The sequence below is a fragment of the Mytilus galloprovincialis genome, chromosome 7 (genome assembly GCF_965363235.1).
Source record: "Mytilus galloprovincialis chromosome 7, xbMytGall1.hap1.1, whole genome shotgun sequence".
Lineage (NCBI taxonomy): Eukaryota > Metazoa > Mollusca > Bivalvia > Mytilida > Mytilidae > Mytilus > Mytilus galloprovincialis.
This window is the reverse complement of record NC_134844.1, coordinates 94,116,622-94,134,501: the sequence shown is the minus strand read 5'-3', so window position 1 is coordinate 94,134,501 and position 17,880 is coordinate 94,116,622. Positions and strand designations below refer to the sequence as shown.

Genomic DNA, 17,880 nt, shown 5'->3' with positions numbered 1-17,880 from the left:
ACATTCTTGCATGATTGCATTCAGTATTAACCACTTGTATATGGTCCTTGACAAGGTTGTCATTAATGGCTGTCTGATTGCCCATCGTTCTAGTAAAAGCTGAAGTGTGCTTTCTGATAAGCAGGTAAACACTTAAAACACTCAAAATTATCATCACAATTAGCGCTAACAATATCTGCTACGGTAATTTTCATTTTAGTATTTTTCTGGTTTCTGCCAATCAGAGTTAAGTTTCGGTACACATTCTTTAATTGCAGGTAAATCATTAATTCCATTATCTCTTGAACAGACTAATATGGAACTTTACTTTATATTTGTTTGATCTATGTCTTATGAAGATTTATAAGTTGAATGTTTTAATGATAATGATTAAAAAATGATATTCTTTTTCAGGTACGATCTAATTATCGCACTGCCGTCACCATTCCAGAGAGGTCTTGGGGCAGGTTTCGTGACATGTTGTCAGAATTCGTTGAAGGTTCCACTCAGACAAGAACTGTAGCTGAGGCTCCAAAAGACGTGAAAGAGACGAAATAAAGATGGCTACCTATCTAACAGAGGAAATGTGCAACGTCGAGGGTCTGGTCCATATGTTTTGTAAAAAGTGCACTTGGTGTTGCGTTATGTGAAATTTTATCAGTAATTGATTGTCCTTGAGGAGAATTTTTAGCTGTTTTTTGATTGATTATAGTTGTAAGGATTAATGGTGTGTTTTTCATTTATGGTCAGAATCACAAGAAATCTTGTCTCTATTCATTCTATTACCCTTATTGACATTGTCTATGAAAATTAAAATTCCCTAGCACAGTATTTTTACGAGGCACATTTCCTTTGCCATGTTGACAAAGCAAAAGACATTTGACAACGCTAACGTCTAATGGCATAGGGAAAGATCGTATATTTGTGGAAAGTTTCTTACTGAATGTACTATAGTTTGTATAATGGTGTAGGTTCAAGGTTTTAACCTACTCTGGATAAAGGCAAATATGATATGATTGTGTGTTAATGTACTTGTACTGTTAGATGAATTTATAATAGATAAAAGAAAACGAACAGATGCATAAAATGACGAGCTGTCCAGGACTGACTGGATATGGTTCATTTGTCTCCGTGTTATACAAAGTTGGACATGCAGCTGGTTCCGTTATCGTTCACACATTTACATCATCCTTGCCGTTAGTGACCGTTACGCACAGAGATCGGAATTTACGACTGAAATAAACTGTGATAATTTATATCTGACATTAACAATATATCATTGTAAAAATTTATTCTCGAAAAAATTATATTTCATACTGTTAAATTAATGTTGAATAATTTTTTTCTGAGTGTTGAAATATCTTAATTACAGCATTACTGTACATACATAGCCTCCATTTATATTTGCCTTTTGTGGTGTTAGGGAGTAATTTCGTTAAACATTGTTTATTTAGTTGCATTTCATCAAACATCAAAAACAAAATATCAATCAAACAATTCATAACTAAATAAAGTTTTGCAGGACTAACAGACATCTTGTGTATGGTAAAGATAAGGCAGGTGATATTTTGAAGGTGAATAATGCCAAAATAGTTCTATGTACAATGCTGTAGTTTCAGGAAAATGTACAAATTCAAATATTATGTTTCATATAATGTTTAACTTTTTTTACTTTGTCACCATAGGAATAAGAAAAATCAGATAGAAATGTATTAAAAGTTTTCTATAAAGTAACAAATTTTTGTAAAATTAGTTTGGTCATTCCAAAGACAAAAGGAAAAAAATCCATCAAAAATAGACTTAAACAACCTTTGTGTTGTGTATGACAAAGTGTAAAAAAGTGTACATTATGTTATTATTATAAGGCCAATCAGTATAAGGAAAAGTGTTATAATTTATATACCTTCAACTGTGACAGAATTGTACAAAGTTGTTGTTGGTGATGAGATTCTATATTTAACCTTGTTTATGTTGACCTTGGAGCATGCTTCGATAAAGGACATTGTGAAATAAATGCTTCATTTTCCCAAACTAATTTAAAATCTTGTGGAAAATCTATTGGCATTTTTGTGATGGAAGTTCTCTCTTTGTATGCTTTCAAAGTTATCATAAACGAGTCAATTCTTGACCTTATCTCTTGTTAAAGTTTTTTGTTATATATCTCAAATTATTGGTTTTTTTGAAAAAAGTTTATTTTACATAATTCACAACTCTGTATGTGATACTTCAATACTTATTTTTTTAAGTAATACTGCATTTTCTGATAGAAAAAAGTTGATAAAAAGTTAATGAATGTTGAATAAAAACAAGACTGTTCCTTTACTACAACAAAGGAACACAGAATTGGAACAAACTAAACTTCATTAAAAAGTAGATATAAAGGTGAAATGTTATGTTTCAGAAAGTCTCTTCTTCTACCTTTTTCATAATATATAAAGATCAAAAGTAAAATAGTATATTTTACTCCCTTCCTTATTTAAAATAACTCAAGCTGCTTAAAACCTTGTTAGCTATACTCTTATTCTGTTATGTGTTTTTAAACATTTCTGTTAAACTTTGGCCTTAAGTTTGTTTCATAACAGATAAAGCTTTGCAATCATGACCTAATTTTGGTAAAATTTATTTTATATCATGCCATTATCTCAATAAACCTTCAGATATAAGAAATTGGAATGAGAAATTTGATATTTATAGGATAAGAATTGGTTATCTATACCTGTTTGCAATTCTTTCTGTAATGAGGCACCATTTACCTTCAACTGTAGCACACTTTGAAAATTGAAACCTAAAAGAATTTGTAATTTATTTGGGTTTTTTGGAAGTTTTTCTGTTGGTCATGTTAAATTACTTGTTATTCAACGTAGATTTATACAGCACACAGAAAAGTAGTCTTGCACACATTTGCAGTACACTCGTTGAGTCAATAGTTTTGGTTTTAGTTAATTTCTTGTTATTCTGTTTGTTTTTTCTGTTTATAGTTAAACTCTTACCTCAGGTTTTATCTTTTTTAAGTTTATTGAAAATCGGCCATTAATCTGAAATTGTCTTTCCGACTTGTAGTTTTCAGTACTGTGGCTCAGTAACCAAGTGCTGTATGTTCTTGCAAAAACCATGTTTAAGTTGTGTCTATATTTTATCATTTTGTTTTTTCTTCATGTTCAGTTTTTTCATACAAGTTAATAATGTATTTTTTGAAAATTCGAAACAGACCACTCATAGATTGTAACATGTTAGCATTGTTTTTCTTTTTACCATTAAGTAGTTTATCAAGAACAAAGAAAATAGATTTGAAAAAAAAATATTGAAATTGTATATCTAAAGTATGCCTTCAGAAAAAATAAAATATGTTATTTGTTATATAAAATGTGATGGAAATTTTTGTACCCCAGCTATATTCACATAAGCAAGATAAGGTGAAGACATTTAACTATAAGTTTCAGTTCAACAGTAGAAATAATAGGAAAAGTAACAACAGAATTTTAGCAGTGATGTTAAAGATAATACGGAATATTCATGCATTGAGTAATATTTTATTTTGTTTTAAACATGGTGATGACTTTTTCTGAAATTTAAGTTTGTTAAAACATTAAATTTTAAAAATGTGTTTACGAGATTTTTTGAAACTGAAGATCATGAATGAAACAATTAATTAAACCGTAACCTCATCTTAACTGATTTAATGATATCATTGTTTAAGATTAGTTTGTTGATAATGTTAAAATTGTACATTTCACTCGTAATTTTTCATTCTTATTGTTGTTAGGCCGGGGTACCTTGTTTTAACAATATACATATATATATATATGATGGTTTAATTTTATTGGCTATTTGGTTGCTATGTAAACGATAGAAGTGCTATGTTTATTTTTTCATATAACTAGAATTCTAGATATTCAAGGAATTTTTACCCTGCTTAATACAAGACTGATATTTTTTCCTTTGAAAATATGTTCATATTTTAAAAGCATTGACACAGATAAATATTAAATCTTTTTTTAATTTTGATCCTTTAGAATATGTTGGTTGGCTACTTGTTAAATTGAAAGTTGATTTTGTGATCGATAAAAAAATAATAGACTTGAAGAAGGGTAAGAATTTCTTGGATAACTGGATATTTTAGTTTTATATGCATAGGGAGGCTTGGTATAGAACATGCAAGGAGGACTCTATTGAAAATTAACTCTAATTGACAGGATTAGTCAATTTGAGAGGTATATCACCAGGTTGAAAGGTCAAACTGATGATATTATTATTTTATTATTATGATGTTTTACAACCTTTTGTTAAATTTTTGTTATTGAAAAGATATATTTATATTTAATAACAGTTATAATAATTTTGGGCAACTGCAATTTCATCAAACCTTGAAAATTATAAAGCAAATTTTAACATTGATCTTGATACGGTGTAGTGTTGATGTTTGTCTAAAGAGCTTGGTAGTTTAAAGATGTCAAAATGTGTTTTAGATTTTCACGATTCAAGCCACCCTTCATCACTGTAAAAAGGTATATTTATATTTAATTTTTTCATATCAAGAGAGAAATTGGATGTGCATGCTTGTTATGAAGTACTGGTTTGCCTGATCACTGTATCACAGGGTTATATATAAGATAGTTATAATTATACTTTTGGTTTAGTTTGAAATGATATCAGTTTTTAACTTTTGGTTATGTAGCTTATTTTGAATCTAATATGGTAAAAAAATAATTGATATAAAGTTCAAGGTTGTTATAACTTATAAAAGCAAATACTAAAAAAATAAATTCGACACTAACATTTAAAATAAAAGTTTCTTCATTTGAAATGGTTATGTTTTATTGAAAATCCTTCTGATACTGTTAAAACATGTCCTTGTATGCACACTGAAAAATATTGGTAAATATACCTGCCGTGCATAGTATTAAAGATAATAGTGCAATAATGATGAAGAATTCATGCACAAAATTATTTTTAACATGTGCACAGATTCAGAATTTCATATAAAATATGATTAATTGTACCGGTTTGAATTACAATCTACTAATTGATTGTTTCGTCATTTTACTGTTCTATTTTGTTGAGGAAGCCCTAATCAGTTTTTGATGTCTACCAGTACTTTGTTGTTAAACTTCACTTGTTTTATTGTCTCAAGGAATTGTTACTTTGTTATGTAAATTTCTGGACTTTGATGAGGATCACTCCAAACCGATTTTTTGCAAGCCATGAATGTACAAGAACCAAACAATTGAAGAGATATAGATATAAGGAAGATGTGGTATGAGTGCCAATGAGACAACTCTCTATCCAAGTCGCAGAATGTAAAAGTAAACCATCATAGGTCAAAGTACGGTCTTCAAAATGGAGCCTTGGCTCACCGATGTACAATGAAAACAACAATTCATAAATTTATATCTAACGTGACGGTACCCAAATTACACCTATTTTGACAGTTTTTTCACCTACGTTTTTTTATGATAAAGACAAAAATGTCCATTCTGTGTTTATTTTGTAGCCGTATCCTTCTTTATCATATAGGTACACCAATTTGATTTTTAATTCATATGGAATCATAGAAAAATTGGTCTAAACTGACCTTCAAACCATCAATGATTCCAAAATGAGGAGTACCCAAATTGCATCCATGCTTAAATTCCCATCGTCAAGAGTCTAATAACAGAGCTTTTGTTTAATTTCTTTGTGTATTTTAAACAATTGGATATTAGTCCATGCCTACTCTTCATTTTTAGCTCAACTGACCTGAAAGGTCAAGTAAACTTTTCTCATCACTTGGTGTCCGTAAACTTTTACAAAAATCTTCTCCTCTGAAACTACTGGCCCAAATTTAACCAAACCTGGCCACAATCATCCTTGGGGTATCTAGTTTAAAAAATGTGTCCGATGGCCTGGCCATCAAAATAAGATGGCCGCCATGGCTAAAAATAGAACACTGGGTAAAATGTATATTTTGGCTTATATCTTTAAAACCAAAGCATTTAGAGCAAATCTGACATGGGGTAAAATTGTTGATCAGGTCAAGATCTATCTGCCCTGAAATTTTCAGACGAATCAGACAACCTGTTGTTGGGTTGCTGCCCGTGAATTGGTAATTTTAAGGAAATTTTGCAGTTTTTGGTTATTATTTTGAATACTATTATAGATAGAGATAAACTGTAAACATCAATAATGTTCAGCAAAATAAGACCTACCAATAAGTCATATGACCAAAATTGTCAGTCAACCCCTTAAGGAGTTATTGCCCTTTATAGTCAATTTTAACAACTTTTTCGTCATTTTTTTTACTTGTACAAAAAATCTTCTTCTCATGGACAATCAGTTGATCCCTTTTAGGAGTTTTTGCCCTTGAAAGTCTATTTTTATTAATTCTTTAATTATGTGTAACATGGTAAAACTAAATGGAATTATATGAAACTTGGAAATAAGGTTCTCCAGCATCAGGAAATAAAATCTTAAGGGCTAAGTTAACTTCATATGCTTTAAATGTTTCCAGTTCTATTATCAATTTTAAGAATATTTCATTTTTTAAATCACACAAAAGATTGAAGTTATAAGAAACCTATAAAGGAAAATCAATTCGGAAAGTCCATAATCACATGGCAAAATCAAATAACAAAACGCATAATACCTTGTATTCGTTGATATGTAACTAATACCTTGGATTCGTTAACCTGTAACACTTAGGATGTAATGTTTGATTATGAACTGTTTGTGTTTATTCTACGGTCTATAACCAATAACATGCATTCTTAGATCTAAAATAAGTCGAAAATAAACTGACAAAACTAAGGTTAAAAAAGTAAACAGACAAACAGACAAAGTAACATGGAAATAAACACTAATTGCTGAACATCACAGACCCTATTGAAAAAGGGGGGATTTCGGGTTATCCGCAAGGTAAAGCAGATCCTGCTTCACATGTGGCATCTGTATTGATCATATTAACGCACACCCTTTTATAAGTCTAATTCGGTAGGTCACATTTGGGAAAAGTAGATTGATGTTATCATTTGTGACACGGATAGCATATAACGGACAACAAACTAGTTCGTAACCAGTACAATGCATTATATGATCTATAACTTATGATTTGCAATTATTTAATTGCATTCCTTTTTTGTCGAGCCTTCGACTTTAGTTGGAAAAGCGAGACATAACGATCCTACATTTCGGCGGCGGCGGAGGTATCCACACATATTCACTCTGTTGTTAACGTTTTGAAATGTTAATAATTTTTAATCGGATTTTTGTGACAAAAATATCGGTTATCATGGTTATTGATTTGGGGATGTACGGCGGGCGGTCGGTCGGGCGGCGGCTATCAAATGTTGTCCGTGCATCAACTCATGAACCGTTTTAAAATTTTAATATGTTGCTACTGATGACAAAATGGAGGTCAAGTTCAATAATGACTATTTTGACTTTTACCGTTCAGGAGTTATGGTTCTTGAAAGATTGAAAAATGGTGTTTCCAGTCGTCTCCGTGCATTTTCTCATGAACCATTCAACCTAAGCTTTTGAAATTTTTATATGTTGTTACTGATGACAAAATAGAGGTCAGGTTCAATAATGACGATTTTGACTTTTACTGTTCAGGAGTTAAGGTTCTTGAAAGATCGTAAAATGGTGTTTCAATTCACGTTGTTGCATTTACTCATTTTCAAATTTTAATATGTTGATACTGACAAAATGGAGGTCAAATTTGATATTGACAATTTTCACTTTCACCATTCATCAGTAATGGTTCTTGTGATATTGCCATGACACAAATAAATGTTAATAAATCTGGTTTGCTGTCGTTGTGACAGCCTCTTGTCTTAAACTATCCTGGATGTCTACGAAACTTGGACAGAAGCATGTTTATGATCATAAGATAGTATCCAGAAGTAAATTTTGTAAACACGAAATTCCATTTTCAGTTGTTTACTTATAAATGGACAAAATAGGCGAGACACTGGGTTCCAAGTCTGGAATGTGACAGTTGTTACCCATTCGTTTGATGTGTTTGAACTTTTGCATTTGCCATTTGATTTGGGACTTTCCTTTTTGAATTTTCCTCGGAGTTCAGTTTTTTTGTGTTTTTACTTTTTTCCACGAACCCTTACAAATTTTGTAACCTGTAACATGTATACGGTGACCTATAGTTATCAATTTCTGTGTCATTGTGGTCTCTTGTGGAGAGTGGTCTCATTGGCAATCATACCATATCTTCTTTTTTTATATTTGATCTATAACCAGAAACATGCATTCTTTTGTGTGTAACCTGTAACATGCATCCTTTGACTTAGAGAGCTGTTTTTTCTTCAGCACACATATATTACTTGATCGGCTCTTACGGAGATTGTTTAAACCTTGCAATGGTCACCCGTAAGCGTGCTCTTATCTTAAGATAGAAACAATGAATCTCTTATTACATCAAATTCTAACTTAGTACACATGTTCATTGTGATCTAAACCTGAAAACAGTTATTAAAACAAAAAACAATTTGGCCCTAAGTTAATGATTCACTGCATATATGCATGTAATATAATAAATGCAGTTTGTCATAAAGTTCTTGTCATGTCAACCTAGGATTAATTACGCACTTTCATTGTGGAGTTAACTTTAAAAATATATGCGGAATCACAATTTTGACCCTGATTTTGACGTTCAATGAGTAAGGATTATGATAGTGCCAGCGGGCAGTGGGTATTAACAATACATATTATTATTGTTATTGTTATTACAGTTATCAATGAGGAATAAAATTGAGAATGGAAATGGGGAATGTGTCAAAGAGACAACATCCCGACCAAATAAAAAACAGCAGCAGAGGGTCACCAACAGGTCACCAATACATGGATTTGATACCAACAGATGAAATACTAGATAAACTGGCACAAGTAATAGGTACAGTATCCTTCCAACTTGGTATAGAATTAGGACTACCTATAACATCATTAGATATTATACAGTACAACAATTGGCGGGATTTAGTAGCACAATGTAAAGATATATTATTTCAATGGAGAGAAGACCACAGAGTCCGGCCTACAATACGTGTCCTGGTCCAAGCTCTTGTAAATGTTGATAGAGGTGCTAAATGTTTGGAGGAAATCATTAAAACAGTTGGTGTGAAAAAATATACCCAACATGAGGAAGTTGAAGAGGAGAAGGAAGGAAAAGTTAAATCTCTAATGAAAAAACTGAATCCTATTCAGAAGAAGAAATAGGAAAGATGTTTCAGTTCTTATTTGTTTTATTATTTTACACCATCTAGGCTGTGTGTTAATCTTTGGGAACAGTTGTTATAGTGCCTCGTGTGGTTTACATGTTATAAATAGCAAATTATATACAAACAAGAAGATAAAAACTTTAAACAAATACAACTTGGAATATCGAAACAAAATGTTGTTGGCTCTACTAGTATCACATTGTCAGTGATATTGTTGGTTTTTTTCAAGACTACCTCTACACCTTGTTATTGGGAAAATATGCATCATTTTCATCAAATCGGGAAATTTAAAATAAACCATGAATTTGACTGAAACTTCAATTTACAGACCCATTTTCAAGAGTCAAACCCTGCTTTAGAATAACACCCTATTTTGTCTGTGTTGATAAATGAATAGACCCTCAAATGTGCACATATAGTCATTTTAGGCAAGAATATTGTTTAAATGAGTGTTTACAGTTTGTATTCATGCACAATTACTGCATGTACTACTAAGACTGCACTTTTTGGGAACAAAAAATGTCTTTTTGGAATAATTTTAAGCCATTTTTTTTCCAAATTGGTATTCTTCTCCAGGGGAAAAGCCTTTACTCTCCACTAATTTAAGGCAAACAATATCACTGATTGTAACAAGGGTAGATCCATGTAATCTTAATATACAATACATTTAATATACCTGAAGTATCTTTGCAAGTTCCATGTATAGGTAAATGCTAATTTTCCTCTTAACAGAAGATTTTATATTGAACTTATTAACATAGTAGTCAAGGTGGTTTTATATTTTACAAAGAGGACTTATTAAGTAGTAACAAATAGTATGAAAACTTGTCAAAGATATCAGACTATACAATTAGGTTGCTAGACACGCAGATCGTCTAATATTAGTATCATCCATGAGGCACGAATCTAAAGGGAACCAAATCTTCAAAGAGCAAATTACGAAGTTGAAGAGTTACCCATCTTATTAAATGTCACACTAATGTACCTATTATTTTATAATTCCTATCAACCTCATTTGATCCTGTTGTTTGTATCGTCACCCGTTTACTTTGTATTTAACATATTGAGCTAGTTGACCTACGTTTTATATCGAATGTTTGTTATGGGACATTCATTTCAAAAAAAATAGTTTTCTCTGTACAGATAACTTTTGCTTGTTCTGTTTTTACTTGCATTTTACATAACTATAGTCATAATTAGTTTTAATTTCCTTCAAATATATGTTAGTTTATAATTATTGGATTTTTTATTAATACCATTTTTTTGTAAATCTCCTCATTTTTATACGACTGCAAAAATTGAAATTTTTTTGGTTGTACTATATTGGTATCACGTTGGCGTCAGCGTCATCGTCGTCGTCGTCGTCCGAATACTTTTGGTTTTCGCACTATAACTTTAGTTTAAGTAAATAGAAATCTATGAAATTCTGACACAAGGTCTATGACCACAACAGGAAGGTTGGGATTGATTTTGGAAGTTTTGGTCTAAACAGTTTAGGAATAAGGGGCCAAAAAGGGTCCAAATAAGCATTTTCTTGGTTTTCGCATTATAACTTTAGTTAAAGGAAATAGAAATCTATGAAATTTTGACACAAGGTTTATGACCATAAAAGGAAGGTTGGGATTGATTTTGCGAGTTTTGGCTCCAACAGTTTAGGAATTAGAGGCCAAAAAAGGGCCCAAATAAGCATTATTATTGGTTTTTGCACAACAACTTTAGTATAAGTAAATAGAAATCAATGAAATTTTAACACACGGTTTATGATCACAAAAGAAAGATTGGGATTGATTTTGGGAGTTGTGATTTAAACAGTTTAGGAATTAGGGGCCAAAAAAGGGCACAAATAAGCATTTTTCTTGGTTTTCGCACCATAACTTAAGTATAAGCAAATAGAAATCTATGAAATTTAAACAGAAGGTTTATGACCATAAAAGGAAGGTTGGGATTGATTTTGGGAGTTTTAGTCTCAACAGTTTAGGAATAAGTGACCCAAACATTGTTTGATTTTTTCAAAAATTGAATAATTGGGGTTTTTTTATATGCCGAATCTAACTGTGTATGTAGATTCTTATTTTTTGGTCCCGTTTTCAAATTAGTCTTCATTAAGGTCCTAAGAGTCCAAAATTAAACTAAGTTTGATTTTAACAAAAATTGAATCCTTGGGGTTCTTTAATATGATGAATCTAAAAATGTACTTATATTTTTGATTATTGACCTAGTTTTCAAGTTGGTCCAAATCGGGTCCAAAATTAAACTTTGTTTGATTTCATCAATAATTGAATAACTGGGGTTCTTTGATATGCCAAATCTAACTGTGTATGTAGATTCTTAATTATTGGTCACGTTTTCAAATTGGTCAACCAACATAAAAGTTCAAAGGGTCCTAAAATTAAACTAAGTTTGATTTTAACAAAAATTGAATTTTTGGGCTTTTTTGATATGCTGAATCTAAAAATGTACTTATTTTTTATTATTGGCCCAGTTTTCAAGTTGGTCAAAATCAGGATCCAAAATTATTATATTAAGTATTGTGCAATAGCAAGAAATTTTCAATTGCACAGTATTGCGCAATAGCAAGAAATCTCCAATTGCACAGTATTGTGCAATAGCAAGTATTTTTAATTGCGCAGTATTGTGCAATAGCAAGAAATATCTAATTGCACAATATTGCACAATAGCAAGAAATTTTCTATTGGAGTTATCTTTCTTTATCCAGAATAGTAGTTGAATCAACTTAAATCATTGTTTTATACAATATACAATGTATATTAACTTTTACTACCAACTGATAAATTAAAACAATCTTTACCATTCAGCGATGACATGCACTTTTTTTTACATTTTAATATTTTATGATGTGTTGAAATGAGTAGTTATTGTTGCAAACTCCATTAGTAATTTGAATTTTTGGAATAAAGGAAAGGGGGATGTGAAAAAATGGGGGGCGGGGTTCAATTGTTTTCATTTCAGATTTCATAAATAAAAAGAAAATTCTTTCAACAATTTTTTTGAGAGGATTAATATTCAACAGCATAGTGAATTGCACAAAGACAAAAAACAAATTTTAAGTTTATTAGACCACATTCATTCTGTGTCAGAAACCTATGCTGTGTCAACTATTTAATCACAATCCAAATTTAGAGCTGAATCCAGCCTGAATGTTGTGTCAATACTAGCCCCAACCCTTCAGGGTTCAACCTCTGCGGTCGTATAAAGCTGCGCCCTGCGGAGCATCTGGTTTTAAGCTCTTATCTCAATTTGGGAATAAAATTGCATTATCTCGACTGGATTCGAGCGTCACTGATGAGTTTTTATACGACCGCAAAAATTTTAATTTTTCGTCGTATATTGCTATCACGTTGGCGTCGTCGTCGTCGTCTTGCGTCGTCTCGCGTCGTCCGAATACTTTAAGTTTTCGCACTCTAACTTGAGTAAAAGTGAATAGAAATCTATGAAATTTTAACAAAAGTTTTATGAACACAAAAGGAAGGTTGGGATTGATTTTGAGAGTTTTGGTCCCAACAGTTTAGGAATTAAAGGCCAAAAAGGGGCCCAAATAAGCATTATTCTTCGTTTTCGAACCATAACTTTAGTATTAGTAAATAGAAATCTATGAAATTTAAACACAAGGTTTATGCCCATAAAAGGAAGGTTGGGTTTGATTTTGGGAGGTTTGGTCCCAACAGTTTAGGGAGAAAGGGCCCAAAGGGTCCAACATTGAACTTTGTTTGATTTCATTAAAAATTGAATAATTGGGTATCTAATTTATAAATTGTATCCGAAGTTTTGATCTATCAACAAACATGGTCGCCATTGCTAAAAATAGAACATAGGGGTCAAATGCAGTTTTTGGCTTATAACTCAAAAACCAAAGCATTTAGAGCAAATCTGACATGTGGTAATATTGTTTATCAGGTCAAGATCTATCTGCCCTGAAATTTTCAGATGAATCAGACAACCCGTTGTTGGGTTGCTGCCCCTGAATTGGTAATTTTAAGAAAATTTTGCTGTTTTTGGTTATTATCTTGAATATTATTATAGATAGAGATAAACTGTAAACAGCAATAATGTTCAGCAAAGTAAGATTTACAAATAAGTCAACATGACGGAAATGGTCAGTTGACCCCTTTAGGAGTTATTGCCCTTTATAGTCAATTTTTAACCATTTTTCGTAAATCTTAGTACTCTTTTACAAAAATCTTCTCCTCTGAAACTACTGGGCCAAATACTTCTAAACTTTAATTGAATGTTCCTTAGGGTATCTAGTTTGTAAATTGTATCCGAAGTTATGATCTATCAACAAACATGGTCGCCATTGCTAAAAATAAAACATAAGGGTCAAATGCAGTTTTGGGCTTATAACTCAAAAACCAAAGCATTTATATAATTAGAGCAAATCTGACATGAGGTAATATTGTTTATCAGGTCAAGATCTATCTGCACTGAAATTTTCAGATGAATCAGACAACCTGTTGTTGGGTTGCTGCCCCTAAATTGGTAATTTTAAGGAAATTTTGCTGTTTTTGGTTATTATCTTGAATATTATTATAGATAGAGATAAACTGTAAACAGGAATAATGTTCAGCAAAGTAAGATTTACAAATAAGTCAACATGACGGAAATGGTCAGTTGACCCCTTTAGGAGTTATTGCCCTTTATAGTCAATTTTTAACCATTTTTCGTAAATCTTAGTAATCTTTTACAAAAATCTTCTCCTCTGAAACTACTGGGCCAAATACTTCCAAACTTTAACTGAATGTTCCTTAGGGTATCTAGTTTGTAAATTGTATCCGAAGTTGTGATCTATCAACAAACATGGTCGTTATTGCTAAAAATAGAACATAGGGGTCAAATGCAGTTTTTGGCTTATAACTCAAAAACCAAAGCATTTAGAGCAAATCTGACATGTTATAATATTGTTTATCAGGTCAAGATCTATCTGCCCTGAAATTTTCAGATGAATCAGACAACCTGTTGTTGGGTTACTGCCCCTGAATTGGTAATTTTAAGGAAATTTTGCTGTTTTTGGTTATTATCTTGAATATTATTATAGATAGAGATAAACTGTAAACAGCAATAATGTTCAGCAAAGTAAGATTTACAAATAAGTCAAATGACGGAAATGGTCAGTTGAACCCTTTAGGAGTTATTGCCCTTTATAGTCAATTTTTAACCATTTTTCGTAAATCTTAGTAATCTTTTACAAAAATCTTCTCCTCTGAAACTACTGGGCCAAATACTTCCAAACTTTAACTGAATGTTCCTTAGGGTATCTAGTTTGTAAATTGTATCTGAAGTTATGATCTATTAACAAACATGGTCGCCTTTGCTAAAAATAGAACATAGGGGTCAAATGCAGTTTTTGGCTCAAAAACCAAAGCATTTAGAGCAAATCTGACGTGGGTTATATTGTTTATCAGGTCAAGATATATCTGCACTGAAATTTTCAGATGAATCAGACAACCTGTTGTTGGGTTGCTGCCTCTGAATTGATAATTTTAAGGAAATTTTGCTGTTTTTGTTTATTATCTTGAATATTATTATAGATAGAAATAAACTGTAAACAGCAATAATGTTCAGCAAAGTAAGATCTTCAATTTAGTCAATTTGACCAAAATTGTCAATTGACCCCTTAAGGAGTTATTGCCCTTTAAAGACTTTTTTCACAATTTGTTCATCATGTTGACTTACTTTAAAAAATCTTCTCCTTTGAAACTGCTGTATCAATTTCAGCCAAACTTAGGCTAAATGAGTTTCAGAGTATCTAGTATAAACTTTATATTTTATTTCCTTGTATGTCAAGAAACATAGCACCTATGGCTAAAATAGAACATAGGAGAAAATGATTATTTTTGTTGGCTTTTGAAGAAAATAGGACGATCCAAAAAACATTTAAATAAATTGAAAAGCCAAAATAATCATTGATGAGAGATTTAACCAAAAGAATTAAGGTGAGCGATTCAGGCTCTTGAGAGCCTCTTGTTTGAAACACTCATACTAAATTATAGAGCATTTGCTCCCCTTGAACTCTGTTTGTCCTCTTCCCCATCATTTCCCTCTTTATTTGTTTAAAAGTCTTACTCTTTAATTGATTTACAGTAACAGCTGTTTTGTGATTTTGACATGTTATATTAATTAACGTAAACTATAATTTTAATATTGAACACATTTAACCGTTCAGTTTCCATGTATTTGTGTCTTATATGAAGAAGGTTTTAGGTCGTGTTTCCTAAACATCTTATTGCTATTTGTCTGCCATGACTGGACATCACCCAGGTTCCTGTAAAATTTTGACACAATACAAAATAACTGATGCCACAATGGAAACGGGCCAGCTGAAGGACGCCTCCGAGTGCGGGAATTTCTCGCTAAATTGAAGACCTGTTGGTGACCTTCTGCTGTTGTTTTTTATATGGTCTCTTTGACACATTGTCATAGGCAGATCCAGTGGGAAAAATTTGGTTGATTATATAGGGTATCACTGAAGCGTAACTGGACCCCAACCCACCCAGCCCTTTTTATCCGCCACTGATTGTTGTATAACATCAATAGTTGAAGTGGGACAGATTACCATTTTAGAAAACTGGGTTTCAATGCTAGTCAATTAGAGGAATATTTGATTTTCATTGGTTGTAGATATGAAATCTTATTTTATCATGAAGTCAGGTTTGATAATGACTTGAGGAATGAAGATTAACGACCCAATGTCATTTTTAGTATATTAAAATACAAAATGTATATAATTATGTGTACATATATATCACTGATTCAGTGCATGTGGCAATGGTAAATAAACACTGACAATGCAAGTCTTAGATAACATTAATATAATAAAATACGATAAAAAATCATGTCTTTTTCAGGACTTCTGATCCAACCATGTAGTATGGCACGTTATTGAGATATGGTTTTGGTTGATGGATGTTCATGAAGGACCTGTAGTACAAAGTATATCTCTGGATTTAGCTCTTTGTCAAAGTGTATTTTTAAAGTACTTTGCTTTGAGCTCAGTTCATTGTTATGCAATTCATTCTTTGTGAAATAAAGATTTGACAGACAACTCTCATGCTCAAGGATTTGTCAAAGTAGTATCACCTGTATGTACAATGTAAGTAATAGGGAGGTACATGTACATGTTAAAGCATTCTATTTCGATTTGAACCAAGCAATATATTTCCATTGACCAAATTTTAAAAAACCCAAAAAACTAATTTACACAACAATGCTACTCCCGCTACTGGAAATATGATGCTATGTTGTTTTAATACACCTGTTGCATACTGATTACTCAGTCCTGAGTGTAAATGGTCCTTTAATCATGTTATAACAAAAAAAATACCAGATGCTCTGCAGGGCACAGTTTTATACGACTGCAGAGTTCGAACCCTGAACAGTTTGGACACAACATTCAATCTTGAATTTGGATTGTGATTAAATAGTTGACACAACATATAGGTTTCTGACACAGAATGAATGTGGTGTAAGAACTTAAACTTAAAAACTTAAAAAAAATAATTTAGACATTTATCTACATGTATTATGGTCCACTATCCAAAATCTAAATGCATGGTTAGATTCAGCATATCAAAGAACCCCAAGAATTCAATATTTGAAATCAAATAAAGTTCAATTTTGAACCCTTTAGACCTCAATGTGGACCAATTTGATAACCGGGCCCAAATATCAAAAATCTAAATAAGTTCAATTTTGAACCCTTTAGACCTCAATGTGGACCAATTTGATAACCGGGCCCAAATATCAAAAATCTCAATACATAGTTATATATCAAAGAACCCCTTATATTTATTTTTTGTTGAAATCAAACAAAGTTTAAATTTGGACCAACTTGAAATTTACAAAAAATTACCAAAATAATGAAAATTGTTTAAAACTTAATAAAAAGGGCACAACCTCCTTAATGTGTCAATTGAACATTTTTGTTATGTTGATTTATTAGTAGATCTTACTTTGCTGAACATTATTGCTGCTTACAGTTTATCTCGATCTATAATAGTATTCAAGGTAATAACCTAAAACATTAAAATTTCTTTAAAAATTACAAATAGGGGGCAGCAACCCAATGATCAGTTGTCCAATTCATCTGAACATTTTGCGGCAAGATAGATATTGACTTGATAAACAATTTCACCTTCCTTTAAATGCTTTGGTTTTGAGAATTATTAGCCAAAATCTACATTTCCCCTTATTTTCTATTTTTAGCCATGGCGGCCATCTTGGTTAGTTGGCTGGGTCACTGCACACGTTTTAAAACTTAATGCCCTAATAAAGATTGTGACTTAGTTTTGTTAAACTTTGCCCAGTAGTTTCAGAGGAGAAGATTTTTGTAAAGATTACAAAAATTTACGAAAAAAATTGGTAAAAAATGACTATAAAGGGCAATATCTCCTTCAGGGATCAACTGACCATTTTGGTCATGTTGACATATTTGTCGATCTTACTTTGCTGAAAATTATTGCTGTTTACAGTTTATCACTGCCTATAATAATATTCAAGATAATAACCAAACACGGCAAACAAATTACCAATTCAGGGGTAGCACCCCAACAACCAGTTGTCCCACTCACAAGATCTGAACTTGATAAACCATTTTACCTCAGTCAGAGTTGTTCTAAATGCTTTGGATTCAGAGTTAAAAACCAAAATCTACATTTCCCCTATGTTCTATTTTTAG

General features: G+C 31.7%; 1 protein-coding gene and 1 long non-coding RNA gene across 5 annotated transcripts in view; both read left to right on the top strand.

The window, feature by feature from the left end:
* Window positions 1-750, top strand: part of LOC143084007 (uncharacterized) — an 80,616-nt gene extending 79,866 nt beyond the window's left edge. For all 4 annotated transcript variants that reach the window (XM_076260413.1, XM_076260416.1, XM_076260414.1 and 1 more), the window contains exon 17: window positions 394-750. In XM_076260413.1, the coding sequence (XP_076116528.1) occupies window positions 394-537 (144 nt within the window). In that variant the 3' untranslated portion in view covers window positions 538-750. The remainder of the gene's footprint in view (window positions 1-393) is intronic.
* Window positions 1-17,880, top strand: part of LOC143084009 (uncharacterized) — a 426,871-nt gene that overhangs the window by 71,040 nt on the left and 337,951 nt on the right. The gene's annotated exons all lie outside the window — the stretch shown is intronic.